Raw genomic sequence first — 18,742 nt, forward strand, 5'->3', positions numbered from 1 at the left:
TTTTGTCTGACCGATTGATAATACTTTTTTTTTATCCACTTATTCTCCCATTTTCTATATTTTCTCCCATCCCAATTTCGTATCATCCAATTCAACCCTCCCCTGTCACGAACGCTGTTTCTTGCCTCCCACAAGCCGGCTGCAATGTGGACTAAGTCATACATAGCACAAGTCCCCTCCGGTACTTGAGGTAACAGCAGTCGCATCTTTTCACCTGCGCAGCTCGATCTCTGTGGCGAGGAGTAACGCGTGGGAGGCTCACGCTGCCCCCGACACTTCCTGATTCTACTGCGCAGGCGCACCAACCGACCTGTAGGAGTCGCTGTCCACAACGCCCGATCCCCACCCATCAGTTTCCCACCCCCTAATACGGCCAATGTGTATTAGTATGGACGGCCAGCTAAACTGAAAGCAATGTGGAGCGCTGGGCTCGAACAGGCAAGCCCAGCGTCTCCGTCATTCGTGGCGAGCGCCTTGCCCACTACGCCACGTAGCCGCCCACCGATTGACAATACTTATAATTTGGAGGGCAGGCTTCTATCAGCGTTGTCGCACCAGTAATGTCATTTAGCCAGGTCTCGACTAGGAACATGCATTGCAAATTCTTTTCAGTTATCAGATCATTGATTAAGAAAGATTTGTTGCTCAACGATCTAACATTCAGAAGGGCCATTGTCAGTGATTTTGTGATGGGGGTGTGGCCGGCCTTGGCTGAGCGATGATGGGTCTGAGGTTGCAGTACGAGTCAGGCATTTCTTCTTGAGTCTGATAGTAGTGAGAACAGGAACAGCATGGTTTGTTATTGGAACAAATTGATAGCAGTAGTTTGGGTGTGAGGCGTGGTGGACGTTTCGGAGGTTGCAGTTGCGGGCTGTCGAGGAGAGATGGCGGAATAGTTCTTTTGTGATGTTTTGGAGATGCCTGGCTGTAAATCCGACCAGCATTTACCAGTTCGACCATTTTTGACGTGAAAGGCAGGTGGGGGGGGGGGGAGCAGGGAGAGGGGGGAAAGGGTGCCTGGTAATTTGGTGATGACATGGCAAGAGGGAGGGGGCGAGGAGGAGAGTGACACAAGGGAGGAAAGATATGGGGGGCTGGGCGCCCTGCGTTTTAGAGTTGTTGATGGGGAGGGGGATCCTCCGTGATCCGATCCAGTTGTTCCGCCCCTCATAATCAGCTTGCTCTGTATGTCCTCCGATAGCGATTCTATCATCTTGATGTTATCAGAGTTAGGTTGTGTTATTGTACCGTCCGTCTTAGAGCTTGTTGCAAGGCCGTTGTAGTAGAAAAGGTGGGAAGTGAACATTTTTCCTCCATATCTGTTCAGAGAAAATCCATTCCTTTGGAACAACTGTTCACGTCTCCAGAACATGTCAAAGTTTGCAATGTAATTGACATTGTGTAGCACACAAGCAGATGAGAGCCATTTGTTTAGCTGGAGAAGTCTGCTGAATCTTTCAGTCAATTTAGAGACTGTTGGCAAGGGGCCACTGACGCCGTCACAACATAGATACATGCACGTATGCTGTTGCAACATAGATACATGCATACGCTGTAGCAACAGATACATGCACATACGCGGTCAGCAGCAATTGGGAAATCACGCTTGTTAGCTTTTATTTATTGATCTATTTTCAATCTATTTTTTTAATCTATATTGATCTATTAACAAAACACAACACCCGTTAAGATTTTATAAAAATGTAAAACAATTTATTATAATTAATTTGATACAAAGAGTGTTTGATTAATGAATGGCAATATTGTACAGATCAACATTATTTAAACTGAAAACTAAAAGAAATTACCTCCAAATTTGGATACAAACGAGTTGTGAAACTGGAGAACTCTACTACAGAATTACCCTTTTCAAATAGGTGACATACAAACACTCAGTATTAGGACCCACTTGAGTACAACAACCCAAGGAAATTATTGTATGTGGGTTTTTGATATTGCTTTAAAGGAACACTCCAATATTTTGGGAAATACACATATTTGCCATCTTCCCCAGAGTCCGACGACAAGATTGATATAAATTCCATCTCTGTGCATCAGTTTTGGAGTTGTTGGAAGTAGTTTTTCTTCACTTCCGACAGAGCTAGGCTAGCTGCTCCCTACGGCTTCCAGTCATTGTCCTAAGATAGACTAGCATGCACCTGGACCTCTCTCTGGGGCTACAGGACACACAGAGATGAAACTGATCAATCTTCTCAACTCTGGTGAAGATGGCAAATAAGTGTATTTCCCAAAATGTTGTGAGTGTTCCTTTAACCTACAATCAGGCGTAACAATGCAATCAACAATATTTCAGCCATATTGACAGTATAAACACTGTTGATATGTAGAATGTTACTTTGTGGTACATTAGAACAGACTAGATCCCCAGAGCCTAGAGAGGAAATAAGGTCAAATAAGGTAAAAAAAAATAAAAAGTCAATGGTTGATATATGAAAGGAGGTTGTGTAGAATAGAGGAAAGGTCTGGTGAGCAGGAAGAGTCACATATCAGGATAGGGAGCTCGGGTTCATCACATCTTCTCAGACCAGAAGATAGAGACCAATTTCTGGCTGCAAGCTCGCCTAGCTTAGCACAAATAAACGGAAATGAATACGGATCTGTAGCCAAAAACACCTGTCCCTGAGTTTTAAGCTAGGTCAGTGGTCCGTATCCACTTCCATTAATTTGTGCTAAGCTAGGCTAGCTTGTAGCCGGATAGCTTTCTACTGAACGCAACGAAATTGGTATCCATCTTCTTGTCTGACTCTGGTGAAGACTGCATTTCCCATAATGTTGGTGTGTTCCTTTAATCTCTGCTTCGATGACAGTAGGTTGTGTGGTTGGTGTTGGGTTGATCACATCTCTCCACACTGAGCGATGAGGATAGGGAGCTTGGGTTTGTTGTTGGGCCCCGTCGGAACATTCTGTAGGGAGGAGAGAGCAGAGGTTTAGGGCAGTGGTTCTCAAGGACCCCCACATTATACACATCAGGCTGCCGGCCTCCGTTTGATAACATCTCGTCTCAGGGACTCTCTTCCAAGAAGACATATTATTAAATTCAGTAGTTGAGGAGGTGACAGTGGATAAGTGGAAACATGCTGTATAATGAGAACAGTCACTCTTACACTGGATATTCTCTCAAGACGAACCTTAAAGGGGCACTTTATCATTGCTACCTTATCATTGTATTAAGCTGTAAATAACAAGAATTCAATGTCCCAGATGACATCACTGGTGGCCATATTATTTTTTTTTTTATATATATTTTTTTTTGCACAAATCTCTCCAACATTCCAAACATCTCTTTCCACATCATCATATTCAATTTCCAGGATTTGCCTTTTTCTTTTTTTGTAAGAACATACAAAACATGTAAAGGACTCATACAAATACATTAATAACTGACATGGAAAATAAAAAAAGACTTACGAAAAAAGAAACATACTATACTATACATTATGCGTATACATTCCTGATATATATACCTTGCATGTAGACCGAACTACCTTCGAGCAGGTATGTGCTGCATCCTCTATCGGGATGCCACCCTTCTCCATATTGCATGTGAGAGAAAGCGCCCCAGACATATGCAGTTGTGCATGATAACATGCATGCACGCATGTCTCCGACACATGTATGTGGGTACGTGTATCACGTAAGCATGTGTACATGCCTCATATGTGTGTGTGTGCATCTTCCTGGTATGTGACTGTACTCCTATCTCTTGTGTGTGTTTCGTATCCATGTGTGCCTCTGCCCCCTATGTGAGTGTATATCTCAGATGTGTATATATATGTGCGTCTCAGCTACGTATGTGTGTGTCTCCTATATACATGTGTATCCCCCTTATGTGTCAGTGAAAGCTTATATTTCAACTATGTGTATATGTAGGTATGTGTATGCCTATTTCCTATAAATGAGTATGTGCATGTATGTGTGCCCCTGACGTGTATACCTTATCCTTGTGTATATGAGTGTGTGTAAACCTATTATGTACACATATGAATATGTGTATCCTAGATACTTGTATGCGGCTATACCTGCGCACATGTGAGTGTGATAGAGACAGTGACCGTTCCATAGACACACCATCCGGACATAAAATATATGTACATATATACACAATACATTATAAAGCACAGGTACCATCAGATCAAATCCCCTTTTTCATATTCATCCTTGATAATATTGTAATCCCATCTTAATCATTTGTCCCCAGACCGTTCAGTCAGGTGTAGAAAACTGTCCCATACCTCAGCGAAAATATCCTCTCTCCCTGCGACTCTATACGTCACCCTTTCATATGATGCTGTCCGGAACATTAGTTCCATCCATTCTTTAAAAGTAATATCAACAGGTGATTTCCAATGTCGTAATGCAATTCTACATCCTGATATCATGGCCATTCTATACCACATTCCCCGGTATTTAGGCAGTTTAATCCCTTTCGGTACTATACCCAAAACACATGCCATTGGGGCGTTATTTATCTTCACATTCAAGACCTTACTTAGGAATATCACAATTTGATCCCACATTTTCCGGACCTTCTCACATTCGTACAACATGTGCAGTAAAGTGCCTGTCTCCTTCTCACATCTCCAGCAGATGTCACTGTCCCTTAATTTCAGTCTGGCCAGTTTACTAGGCGTCCAATAGCTTCTGTTCAACACTTTGTAAAAAATAAGTTGTGATTGCGCCTCCCTAGAGAATTTACTCCATTTGGACACCAGTTTCTCCCACATTTCCTCAGTAATATCCTCACGTACATCGTTCTCCCAGCTCAATCTCAGACCCGCCAATTTGGGTGCATTGTATTCTCTTATAACATCATAAAATCTTGACGCACCGCCTTTCCTACCCCATCCTTTATAGAATATTTCTTGAATTGCAGTAATCGGGCCACACTTTGGTCCTCCTATTGATGACGATATACAATGTCTAATCTGTAGGAATTTATAAAAGTTGATTCAGTTTGGAGAGCTGGGAGAGCGAGAATGCATAGTGATACCAGTCTAGTTTAGGCAGGGATAAGCCGCCATTTTCCTTTGCTGCATACATTTTGGCCCGTCCAAATAGCGGCCTTTTGCCCCCCCACAGATAAACATTAGTGACTTTGTCATACTGTTTGAGTAATTGGGTCGGGAGAGTCAGCGGCAACATATATAGGATATAATTTAATTTGGGAGCCAATATCATTTTTACTAGGTTTATCTTTCCCAGGAGGGACATATTCATTTTGGCCCAATTCTGGGTCAGAGCACTAATGTGTTCGATTATAGGGGCAATATTGGTTTGCATCAACTCTTTCAGACCTGGGATCAGCTTTATTCCTAGGTATATCAACCCTGACGGCATCCATCTGTATTGCCACCCCCTTCTGATATCAGGGGGACAACATTTAGAGAGAGGCATTGCTTCTGACTTGCTCCAGTTGATTGTGTACCCAGATATCTCGGAGAAGGACTCGATAATAGTTCCAATGACCCCAGCTGCTGTTCGGGGATTGCTGGATACCAATAAGATATCGTCCGCATACAAAAATAATTTATGTTCTACCTGTCCCGCTATTATCCCTTTGATGTCCTGATTAGTCCTTAGTGCGATAGCAAGTGGTTCGAGGAAGAGCGCAAACATTTGGGGAGAAAGCGGAGAACCTTGTCTCGTCCCCCGCCCTAGGTTAAAGGGCGAGGATACGATCCCGTTGGTCAATACTGATGCCATCGGATTTGTGTATAACAGTTTTACCCACCCGGTAAACGATGGTCCGAACCCGAAGCGCTCTAGTGTGTGAAATAAGAATGCAAATTCCACCTTATCAAAGGCCTTTTCGGCATCCAATGAGAAGGCCACTGTAGGTTCTACATCATTCCTGACCTTCCACATTATGTGTAGGAGTCTGCGGATATTATCAGCTGAGTTTCTCCCCTTCACAAAGCCCACTTGATCTGAATGCACCAGAGTTGGTAATACATCTTCTATTCTATTCGCAAGTACCTTTGCCAATACTTTTTCTTCCAAATTGCTCAGGGATATAGGTCTATAGCTTCCACAGCATTGAGGGTCTTTGCCCTTTTTCTGTAGTAATGTAATAGTGGCAGATCTCAAGCTAGTGGGCAAGCCCCCCTTTAATAATGAATCCTCATATACTTTTAATAGTCTCGGAGCGATTATATCACTGAATTGTTTGTAGAAATCGGGAGTAAACCCGTCGTCTCCTGGTGCTTTACCCAATTTAAGGCTGTTGATTGCCGCGTGTATTTCTTCTATCGAGACCCCCCCCTCCATTGATTTTACCTGTTGTTTCGATAATGACGGTAATTTGATTCTGTCGAAGAACGCGTCCATTTTTAGCTGATCCACCGCCTTCTGTGGGGTATACAAGTCCTGGTAGAAGCCCCTGAAAACATTATTAATTTCCTTTTTGTCTGTAATGATCTTGTCATCTTTATTACGAATCGAGGATATAATATTTTGATTATGCATTTGTTTAACCCGATTCGCTAGTATTTTACCCGCTCTCTCCCCTTGTTCATAGTATCTTTGGTTGGTCCTAAATAACGCATATTCAGCCTTCTTTTGATATATGTTGTTCAATTCGTATTTGGATTTGCTTAGGTTTCTCCACGTTTCTGGGTCTGGTCTCTGACTGTGCTGTTTCGAGAGTATTTTAATTTCCTCATCTAACGCTGTCATTTTTTGTTTCTCTGCCCTTTTTAGTATCGCACCGTATTGTATGAGTCGTCCTCTCATGTAAGCTTTACATGTGTCCCACATTATGCCACTATCATCTATTGACCCTTCATTAAGTTCCCAAAATTCCTTAAATATAGTTCTAATGTACGCACACGATCCTTCATCATTTAACATCAGGTTATTGAATCGCCATCTCCGAGATCGTTGCCCTTCTTCCATGGATGTGATCACTAAATCAACCGGAGCATGGTCAGATATTACAATGTTCCCTATCCCAGTACTTGCCACCTGTTCTACCAGTGCGCTAGAGATCAGGAAATAATCTATTCTAGAGTATGAGGAATGCGGGTGAGAGTAAAACGTGTAGTCTCTTTCTTGTGGGTTCATAGCCCTCCAAATATCCACTAGACCCAATTCCTCTATCAGAACACCAACCGCCAGTCTCCCTGTGTTGTCAGCGGTCCTGGGTTGATACGATCTGTCCATTAAGGTGTTTCCAACCAAGTTGAAGTCCCCCCCTATGATTACGTTGCTATTCCCTATTTTCCTGATCACCTCACATACCTCATGGAAAAAGTCTGAGGATGACCCGTTGGGCGCATATATATTAGCTAAAGTAGTCCTCTGTCCCTCTAAATCAGCATCCAGTATAACCCATCTTCCCTCATCATGTGAGAAACTATTGTGCACCTTTAGGTCTAAGTTTTTTCTCACCAATATTGCCACCCCCCTCTTCCTAGAAGAGAACGTACTATAGTATATTTGTCCCACCCAATCCCTTTTAAGCTTGGCCGACTCCTCCTCATCCAGGTGTGATTCCTGAATTAGTGCAATATCTGTCTTTTTTTGTTTCAAGAACGTCAATATCTTTTTTCTCTTAATGGGATGATGACATCCGTCTATATTCCACGATATTATTTTAATCAGCCCCATATTCCTCGTAATGCATCTCCCCATGTGCAATCCAGGACGTATTCTAGTGCCTGAGACTGTGAAGATATATATACAATAGTATAGCATACAATGAAATAAAAAAGAACATAAAAAAAACATAAATACATTTCCCCCCCCCACATTTACCCAAGCTACGTTCGATATGACCCCAGATAGAACAGTCGTACCGAGTGTGAGATCGATACTCACCCATGCACCTTGGTCCCCCTCGACTAACAGAGGAGTGCATATGGCACAAGGCAGGTTGCCCAAAACTGTGCCCCTACTATCTTGTATACCCTGATGTAACGTATGGCTCACACTGTAATCTATATACAGTGCGATCAATTCAACTGAACTTGACAAAACGGTAACGTTTCCAACAATTAACATTTGTATATCTCTCAGATATATATTGGTATATTGTAACTTCTATGACATAGCCATAATGGCCTGTGGTTCATTTCGTTATACTTTTCCTGTATCCATCCGGGATATTTCCCCTCCCACAGTTTTATCATATTCTCCTATCTATTGCCCTCTATTCTCATTACACATATCTTTTTTTTATATTTTTTTTTTTTTCTCAATCCCTTTTTTTTTTGTCTTTTCTTTTATATACCTATTGGCATTTTGTGATGTTATTTATTCTATGACGATGCCCCCGTGACTTATCTGTATCCATGCGCTTCATGAACTTTATCTCAATTGTCCGCCTCCGACTGTCCCCGTCTGAATCCCTGTAGTTTCTCCCGGTATCCGTGATGACCATTGCCCTGCTGTGTGGGGCGTTCAGTCCCCGTCGCCTGCATGTCGTTCCCCGGTCCCCGTTTTCTTCCCACTGTCTGCCAGGTAGACAGCCGCATTATCTCCTCTCGGTCCGGGTCGGTAGTCGGGTTCACCACGGTGATCTTGAATCCACGTTTTGCCATATCCGCCGTCGCCTCCGCCGCGCTCTGGTACAGGCGGGTGCCATCCTCGTAGAATACCCTCATCTTCGCTGGATACGGTGTCTGGAACTTGAGATTCTTCTCCTTCATTATTCTCTTGGCCTCGGCATATTCTCCTCGCTTCTTCAGTATTTCAGTGGGGAAGTCATGGTCGACATAGAAGCGATCGTTGCCACATGAGACGTTCTTCTTCTGCCATGTTCGGCGTATTATCTCTTCCTTCATTTTGTAACTCCCAAACTTAACCACGATTGACCGTGGCTTCAGCTGTGGGTTGTTAGGCCTTGGGGCCAGTGCCCGGTGTGCTCGTTCGATACGAAGGTCCATGTCATGAGGCAGTCCGAGTGCGTCCTTAAACAAGCCGTCTAGAAATCCATGCATGTCTTTTCCCTCTTTCTCCTCCGGGATACCATACACCCGCAGGTTCTCTCTCCTCGTTCTGCCCTCTTGGTCGAGCAGTTTAGCCTCCATGTCGGCCTGCCTCTGTATCAGTTTTTTTATTAAAACCGTCGCCGCATCAAGCACATTTTCATTTTCTCCGATTCTCCCCTCCGTTTCACCGAGCCTGTCGTTCATTTTGTTCATGTCATTCCTTATCTCCCGAAACTGACGCTCATTGTCTTTTCTGAAGTCTTTGAGCTCGTTGTATATGTTCAACAGCGTGGCTTCTTGTTCACAGTCATCGTCGCCATCTTTTCCTCCCGTTACTTCGTCATTCTCTGCCATTCCGTCGTCCTTTTCAGTTGTAATCGTGGTCGCCCTACGTCTTGTGATAGCCCCTTCTGACATCCCTATTAAATATATACCCTGGTGTTGTTAATAAATGTTTCCCGGGGCTAAATCATTTTGCTGTCGGGGAGCTCGCGAGTTAAGCAGCCATGTTCTTCCGCGGTCAAACCGGAAGTCCACTGGTGGCCATATTCTAATTAATTTACAATTTTTTTTTATCCACTTTATCTCCTCCTATTTTTCTGTATTTTTTCTCCTATGCCAATTTAGTCGTTATGCCAATTCCCCCCTCCCCTTCCTGGTCGTTGCGCGCATTTGCCCCCTACTTGCCGGTCTAGGGAGCCCTGAAGTCTATCAGATGCTTACACCGATACATAGGAGACAGCCAGCAGCCTCTTTTCACCTGGCAGCGAGGACTCTCATTGGTGAAGTGTAACACGTGGGAGGGTCACACTACCTTCACCAGTTCCCTCTCTCTCTGTGCAGGCGCCCTGACCAACCTGCAGGAGTCACTGTTTACAACGACCAGAATACCACCCACCAGCTTCCCTCCCGCTGACACTGCCAATTGTGTCAGTATGACGACCGGCCAAGCCGGAGGCACCGCTGACAGCCGGATTCGATACGGTGGTAGACAGACGCTTAGTCCACTGTCATTTTTTGTTGAAGTGCCCCTTTAAGTGAATGAAATAGTGAAAACCAGAAGGGAACTCAGAGATGCCTATAGTCACTGCTGTCCCCCCTGGGCTGCTGTCCCCCCTGGGCTGCTGTCCCCCCTGGGCTGCTGTCCCCCCTGGGCTGCTGTCCCCCTGGGCTGCTGTCCCCCCTGGGCTGCTGTCCCCCCTGGGCTGCTGTCCCCCTGAGTTGCTGTCCCCCCTGGGCTGCTGTCCCCCTGAGTTGCTGTCCCCCCTGGGCTGCTGTCCCCCCTGGGCTGCTGTCCCCCCTGGGCTGCTGTCCCCCTGAGTTGCTGTCCCCCCTGGGCTGCTGTCCCCCTGAGTTGCTGTCCCCCCTGGGCTGCTGTCCCCCCTGGGCTGCTGTCCCCCCTGGGCTGCTGTCCCCCTGAGTTGCTGTCCCCCCTGGGCTGCTGTCCCCCTGAGTTGCTGTCCCCCCTTGGCTGCTGTCCCCCCTGGGCTGCTGTCCCCCCTGGGCTGCTGTCCCCCTGAGTTGCTGTCCCCCCTGGGCTGCTGTCCCCCCTGGGCTGCTGTCCCCCCTGGGCTGCTGTCCCCCTGAGTTGCTGTCCCCCCTGGGCTGCTGTCCCCCCTGGGCTGCTGTCCCCCCTGGGCTGCTGTCCCCCCTGGGCTGCTGTCCCCCCTGGGCTGCTGTCCCTCCTGGGCTGTTGTCCCCCCTGGCTGCTGTCCCCCTGCGCATGTCCTTCAACATTGGAATCGATGTGTGAACTCACCACTAACTCACTGAACCACATCCAATTCTACGTCTACAGCTGTGACCGGTGTCTTAAATCGTCACAAGTATCAGTCTTTCACTTTTAAAGCAAGTAAAAAAAAAAAAAAAAGAAAAAAAAACACACTCCTTCTCCAGAGGCTGACAGTGAGCATGTAGAATAGTATATAATCATTAGAATGTTTGCACACCTGAAAGGGTTAAAAATAGATATACATCCCCAAAATGGGTATGCACATGGCACAAGATGGCCATTGCCTTGGTACATGCTCAAACTCACTGCTTTCCCATCAAATAATTACAAAAAACGCTTTTTACCTCAATTTTCCTCATGACCAGCAACCCGTCGACCACTTTCCCTGAAAACGACAGCAGTCAATAAAGACCAATTAGTATCTTCCCATGTAAACAACACCACAGGAAGTAATGCCAGTAAAGCTTCATGTTAAATATAGACGTGTTACTTATGTTATACTCACCGAAAACTACATGTTTTCCATCTAACCAGTCACACTTTGTACAGGTGATGAAGAACTGACAGCCATTAGTTCCGGGACCGCTGTTCGCCTGGAGAGAGATGCGAGGAAAAAGCTGTTAAAAAAATCACACCAAGCAGTGTAGAAAAGGTTACCTTCATATTGGAATCCATTGCAGATGATGGATTACCCGTTTACAATTGTTTTCAAACTCAGTCATGTAATCTGACCACTTTAAAGTTACTCTTCAGTAGAGGTGCAATTAGGGATGTCCTGATACAGATACCTTATGTACTTGTAAAACTACTCAGTGCCATGTCAGGAAAACACTAAATTGAATGTTAGAAATGTTGTATTTATATTATTTAACTTAAAATGTCTGCAACAGCGTCATATTGTATATTTCATTTGTTAGTCAGAAAGTGAGGAACATCTGATGAAAATAAAACTTTAACAAAGTCATTGTTAGAACTGTGATGGTATTACGTTTATAAGAAGAAAATTATGTAAACATGTACAAATGCCCCATGATGATGCAAAGGCCAGTCAGTGGCTGAGCTACAGTCCTGAAGCACCAGGCAGGTGTTGAACCTTGGTCTAGAGCAGGGGTAGGCAACCCTAGGCACGCGTTCCCGCATAGGCACGCAGGGGCATTTGCATTGGCAGTGCACAGGGGGCAGCAAAAAATAAATAAATAAAATTAAAAAATGTTAAATCATTTTTTACTTCGCTTTGAAATATTATAGTGAAATATTTTGCACTGTTGTCGCATTTATCTTGTTGAAATCCTCCCACAGGTTCTTTTTTGTAAGTAGACTGTTTTGCACACCCCTATGACAGCTATACAGCTGTTCCCATGGTGCTCAGCTGTCAGCAGTCAGCTGGCCTCCCGCGCCCGTGCGCAGTTCCCAGGTAATCACACAGTGCTGCGGTTGCATTCTGTATGTGCCGTCTTTCATGATGGCAACCCTGCTAAGAAAGTTAAAGCAAAGGAAATTCGGGCATTCCAGCCCTCGTGGACGACTACGGGTTTGTGTGTCAGAAGGACGTGCTGTGTGTACTTTATGTTTAGAAAATGTAGTTTGCAGAACGTCAGGTGTGAAATGCCATTTTGAGACAAAGCATCAAAAACGTTTCAAAGATCAGGCGTATAAGGCAGAATCGATTAAACATGCCGTGGCCAGGTATGGAAAGCAAGCCAGCACCCTCAAAGTGTTCACGACTGCTAAAAACCATGCAACTGAAGCAAGCTATCGCATTGCTCATTGCATTGCGAAATGTGGAAAGCCATTCACTGATGGCGAGTATATCAAGGAGGCTTTTCTCTGTAGCTCAGATGTTTTTTTTTTCTTTTTTTTAAACAAACATATAAACAAACATGACAACACACAATAAGATATACAAGCATTATTAACAGTGCACATCCAATGAAATCACCATTTAGTTAAATGTCTTATACAGGATATACCCCTAATACCTGCTATCTAATACCCTACACACATATGCTCGTACCCCCCCCTCCCGGACCCCCCATTGGATAATCCATCCATTATCCCTCGCTCCTAACCAGACACTACCATTATATGCTATCTTTTATTCTCTCCACCACTTCTAACCACATTGTCATTTTGGATTCATTGAGACCCAAAATTCTTGCTGTAGATATTTCTTGATAAATCACATCGAGATATGTAAGAATCCAGACCTTCCGGCACATTTTTTCCGGTTGGAACCATCGTGATGCTATCAGCTTTTTAGCCACTGTGATACCCGATAAAACCAATCTCTTTAGCTGTGGATGTACTGCACACTCAAAAACATCATTCAGCAGTAATACAGAGGGGTGTACAGGTATATTCAGAGTTAAGATATTTGATAATTGCTGGGTCACTTCTTTCCAGAATATCTTAACTGGTGGGCAGTCCCAGTACATGTGCATAAATGTCCCCTCGTCCCCATTTGTACATAAGGAGCATTTGGAGTCTTGTTTAAGACCCATTCTGTTCAGTCTTATAGGAGTCAAGTATGTCCTGTGAATATAGTTAAGATTGATTTGTTGATGGTCCGGGTTCCTTGATGTAAATCGAACATTTGCCCAGGCTTCTTGCCAATCAAAATCTTTTTCCAGGTCTGGTATATCCCTCCTCCACACTGAGTCTAGGTGGAGGGTTTCATACGAGGACGTTAGTAATTGATGATAAAAATCTGAAACAAAAACTCTCGATGTCTCTCTTTCATAGAAGAATTTGTGGTATCTGTGGTGTTCAATTGGTATCCTTAATGGAACACCGTGAGCCTTCAAACATAACAATAACTGTGCGTAAAAATAATATGTGGACTCTGTGAGATAAAAAAAATTGCGTATTTCATCATAACTACAAAAACCCTGTTTGTTGAAAACATCACCTAATGAGTGTATGCCTTGCTTTTCCCATATAGGGAATCTTATAGGTCGTTTTCCAATCAAGAGTGCATTGTTATTGAATAAGAGAGTATGATTATGCCATTTATGTGGGTTAGAATATTTTTTTTGTGTTTCCCGCCATATCCGGATCGCATGAGTAATTATGGGGCCAAATTTCCGTTTGCATTGCTTAATTGATAATTTGGTGTATGCTATGTCCTTCAGTCTATGTGGAGCTACTATATTTTCTTCTAAATTTCTCCAGGATACTAATGTTTGGGGATCAAACCATCAAACGTTATATTCCTCTTACCAATGAGACTGGCGGTGAAAGATCCCATTTATACGACGCTGATCGCCTAGGTCCATTTCCGGTTTGTATGGCGCAATAAACGCCGAAATCATATCGATTATTAAATTTAGAAAGCGATCCATATGTACATAGTGTCTGTCGGGAGTCCCGTAACGAGATGTGACTGCTGGATGATTTTCATCGATGCACTGATGGCACATCCTGTTTGCGAGTGTAACTCGCCCGACCATCCACCAGGCGGCGGTATTGAGCCGTCGTTGCAGTCAGATCTGGGGTCCAGCTGCAGGACCGGGGGTGGGTATATGAATTATGAATGCGGGTGGCTACGTGGTGCAGTGGGCAAGGCGCTCACCACAAATACTGGAGACGCTGGGTTCGCCTGTTCGAGCCCAGCGCTCCACATTGCTTTCAGTTTAGCTGGTCGTCCGTACTAATACACATTGGCAGTATTAGGGGGTGGGAAACTGATGGGTGGGGATCGGGCGTTGTGGACAGCGACTCCTACAGGTCGGTTGGTGCGCCTGCGCAGTAGAATCAGGAAGCTGACTTAGTCCACATTGCAGCCGGCTTGTGGGAGGCAAGAAACAGCGTTCGAGACAGGGGAGGGTTGAAAAAATTAAATATTGATCTCAAAAACGCTGTACAGCGATCCTGGCAGACAACGCATGGCGGCCAATAACGCTGGACAGCGTTTTTGGCACTGGAAGTGTTAATGTTGCATTTCTTTTTTTAAATGTAGCCAAGAGTAAAAACCCTAACCCTATCAAAACAGCAGTCAAAGTGTATATTTTCAGCACTACGTTTGTTTACCAATGATTTTAACCCTTTCACTGCCACACGACAGCCGGTTAACCCTTTCACTGTGACAATAATAATAATAATAATAATAATAATGGATTGGATTTATATAGCGCTCTTCGTGACACCCCAGAGACCCCAGAGCGCTTACAGAGTCCTAGGTTAGCCCTTTACTATCACACAACCGACGGCGATGCTCCAGCATTAGCATCATTAGCTCCGAGGGTTAACCTTCTGTCGTGTGGCAGTGAAAGGGTTAATCTTGTAAAAAATCTCTGCGCATTGCATCGAAAAGTGGAGGATTTAGGCGGAAGTAAAGCAAGCTGTCATTAGTGTGTGTAGTCCTATCAACGCGGAGACCCAGGGCTTTCGATGGGCTTTCGAATTTCATAAAACTACACTTCCCAGCTCATGCCAGCCCCAGTCAATCATCGGACTTCCAGCGCAAAGCTTTTTTTTCCCCCCGTGATTTTCGGGGTCATATATCTTCTTTTTTTTAACAAATGTTTTTCATTTTCCCTTTTTTTAACATAAAACTAGACAAACAATACAGTGGTTGTTTTGTCTGGTACAGACCAGGTGTGGTTGTTTTGTCTGGTACAGACCAGGTGTGGTTGTTTTGTTTGGCTCAGACCAGGTGGTACAGATTTTAGTTGGAATTGATCAGTAGGTCACAAGATGTTTGAAGAATAGGATTGAAAACATCCAGGGTTTCCTAGCAGTGTGTGTGTGCTGTTATACACACCATGGCCAGAAGACCAGGGGCAGAATGCTTCATTCTGAAGTTTTCATCTGAAAATGGACCTCTGTAGATGCTGCAGATGCCTGTGCCGTCACCCTGCACCGCAAGACAAAAGGCAAAGAGTTAAGGACGAACGTAGGAGAGAGAACGTGTCATGATGAAACCTAAGCAATGCAATTGTATCTTACAGACTTGATTCTTGTAGTGCTGGGAGGTATACCATCATGGATGTATGGAAAAGGTAAGGCGTTTTACTTTACGTCGTCCATGATACTATAGTATATATTCTTTAAGCTCATAAAATAATTGTCCCTTGCAGCAACATTAAAAAAAACACCACCATGACAACTGTACACCAAGAGAAAGAGATCAAAGAAAAACACATGCATCACAACTTTACCCTGACAATGGTAAAAAACAATGTCATTCCTTTATTTTCTATTACTGCCTAAATTGTAGTTCCAGCTATTTAACTCCCACCTCAAAATGTGAAAAGTAATTAACTACTAAAGTCACTACGGAAATTTTAATTAAGATCCAACAGGAAGCAAAAAAACCTGCTATTTTAACTGCTATTTATTTGAGTGAAACTAGTCCCCAAACTGATAACATCACATTTACTAAATGTTATTTAGTATAAAGTGAAACTATACAATTTGGTTTTATATTCTTCTTCAGAATTCCCAGACCTGTGTAGTGACCATGAGAAAGGGGCCTGGAGGCCTGATTGCTTTTACCAAACGGTTCGTGTTTCCGCATTCCCGTTTTGCGCTCTGATTGGCCACTGACGTTTCTGGTCATGTGACATGTGTGCCCAATCGTGTGACGGCAAGTACTTTGGACGGTTAAGCTTAGGCGCTCTTTCGAAGTTGGTTAAGGTTAGAGTTTGTCTTAGAACAGGGCGATATCGTGTGACGGCAAGTTCTTTCGCCGGTTAAGCTTAGGCACTCTTTCGAAGTTGGTTAAGGTTAGAGTGTGGATCGTAGGCGTTAGGTAGTTTGCTGCTGGTTGAGGCGGAAATGGGCGCGTCATGTGATTGGGCGCACATGTCACATGACCAGAAACGTGCGTGGCCAATCAGAGCGCAAAACGGGAACGCGGAAACACGAACCGTTTGGTAAAAGCATAGACGCGGCCTGGAGGTCATACAATGGTGGTGGAGTTCCCAACATACCCACTAGAGGGCAAAAGATGAGAAGTCTACACTCTACAGAGTTGTTTAAATGGGATTATTATGCATCATTCCAATCATATGATGACTTCCTTGAATCTGTGGACATGTTTGTTCATTTGTTTTTGCAAAATAAACTAGTCTAAATCTAATTATTTATTTTCCTTCCCTTGTAATGAACACAGTGTTTTAGTAGGTGTAGATATACACCACATTATACATTAATTATACATTTCCCTGCCTAAAACACCTTGACAACTGAACTGGGCAGTACATTCAAGTAAACAGTGTTCCTGGCTCAGCTAACTGATCAAAACGAATTCATCCCATTGTGACATCACTGAGGAATAAGCAATAGAGGCCTTACACGGAATGTTTGTGTAGTTATTTCTTCCAGCATGGCACATGGCATTGCTTTGTACATAGCAATGGAAGAGACAACAGTTGCATTGTGTTAATAAGAGAGATACATCAACAAAATATACTAATTTGGTGTCTTACTACTGGATCTTGTAAGCAAGTCAGTAGAACAGTAATAGCATGCTTCTCCAGTGTTTTACCTACACTAACACGGCACACAGAAATGAGGCATTTTCTTTTGAAATCAGTTACTAATGGTTACAGGCAGCCATGCTGGAAGAATCTAACTACACAAACATTCAGTACAGCAAGGCCTCTATAGAGCGATAGATGAACAATCATTAACCACACTGCTGAAAGAAGGGGGGGGGGGCAGGGGGAGAGAGAAGGAGATGAGAAGGAGACGAGAAGAAGAGAGGGGGGGGGGGGGGGGGGGGGGGGGAGAAAAAAAAAGAAAGATTGTACTCACATTTACAAAGTCCCCTCCCTGGATCATGAAGTCTTTGATAACCCTGAAAATAAAGCCACAACAACACATTAACGAGCTGCCATGGAGTAGCCTTATATGCTCTTAGTGCTGGGAGGTAATATTACCAAATATCAATCTACACCATCATGAATCCATAGAACCACACAATAAATATGTCATGTCGCATTGTAATTTGTCTCCGTCTCAATACACCAAAAAACAAACAAACAAACCCAGAAAGGACAGTGTTGTTGGAAAACAAAAAGATAAGGTCAACTGATAGGATCTGTAATACTGGGACTGGCTCCTAAGTATTCTTTTGTGGATCAGCAAACAAAGCCGCCATAACGATTTCCAATGGGAAGGTCTAATTATTAATACATTTTTGTATTATTATTGCCCCCCCCCCCCCCCCATCTTATATTCAACTGTGGGGTTGTTATACAATAGTCAGTGCATAACATAACTTGATAACATTTCAAGAATTCACATAATATGTTTTAATATGTTCTTCCTGTACCCCCAGGATAGTTCAGTCAGGATATCTGAACACGCACCACTCTCTACTAAAGCTAGAAATCAGAAAGATAATCAGTGAGTTTAATTCTGGTTCAGACTTTCTAGCAATGCTACAATATAAACCTTATTTAGATGTAAGAGCTCACGCCTCGTAAAGTCAGAGACAGAGCCCCATTCAATGTCTGTGGAGCAACCCCAGATTTTACATCCCAGTGACATCATTGATTGGAGGGTTCTTCTCTCTCTCATTTCTAGCTTCAGGAGAGAGTGGTGTGTCTTCACACAAATACTGACTCAACTGTCCTGGGGCACAGGAAGAACACCTAGTTGGTGTGTGTGAACCACCGGCGAGATGCTGGGTGAAAGCTTTGCTCTAAATATGAAATGTGTAACTATGAAGTATGCACTGCTAAAGACTCTGCAACACACAGCACTGCTAAAGAGTCTACAGGTGTCCAACCTTTTTTGAACCAAGATCTACTTTTTTATTTACCACCTAGCCCGAGAGCTACCAGCCAAAATTGTATATTGTAAGCCGTCATTTGAGGCTTTATAAAAGCAGCATAATGAACACAAATCTGTCAGTGCCGAGTCTGACCTCATCTTAAATAACAAACAGCATTGCTTGTTGTAGTTAACAAGGAGAGGAAGAGTTGATTTAGCAAAAAAAAAAAAAAAAAAAAAAAACACGTTTTTTTTTTTTTTTTAAATAATCGAATTTTATTAATCAAGATCTACTTGAAATCAGCCCGCGATCTACCTGTCGATCGCGATCGACTGG

The 18,742-nt window shown here is 43.7% G+C and overlaps 1 protein-coding gene across 2 annotated transcripts in view; it reads right to left on the reverse strand.

The window, feature by feature from the left end:
• Positions 1-1,685: 1,685 nt before the first annotated feature.
• Positions 1,686-18,742, reverse strand: part of ppih (peptidylprolyl isomerase H (cyclophilin H)) — a 42,314-nt gene continuing 25,257 nt past the window's right edge. For both annotated transcript variants that reach the window (XM_084333645.1, XM_084333646.1), the window contains exons 5-9: positions 17,443-17,485; positions 15,446-15,538; positions 11,189-11,276; positions 11,028-11,068; positions 1,686-2,924 (exon numbers count right to left, since the gene is read on the reverse strand). In XM_084333645.1, the coding sequence (XP_084189771.1) occupies positions 2,856-2,924; positions 11,028-11,068; positions 11,189-11,276; positions 15,446-15,538; positions 17,443-17,485 (334 nt within the window). In that variant the 3' untranslated portion in view covers positions 1,686-2,855. The remainder of the gene's footprint in view (positions 2,925-11,027; positions 11,069-11,188; positions 11,277-15,445; positions 15,539-17,442; positions 17,486-18,742) is intronic.

The sequence above is a fragment of the Notolepis coatsorum genome (genome assembly GCF_963971535.1).
Source record: "Notolepis coatsorum genome assembly, chromosome: 17".
In the NCBI taxonomy this organism is placed as follows: Eukaryota; Metazoa; Chordata; class Actinopteri; order Aulopiformes; family Paralepididae; genus Notolepis; species Notolepis coatsorum.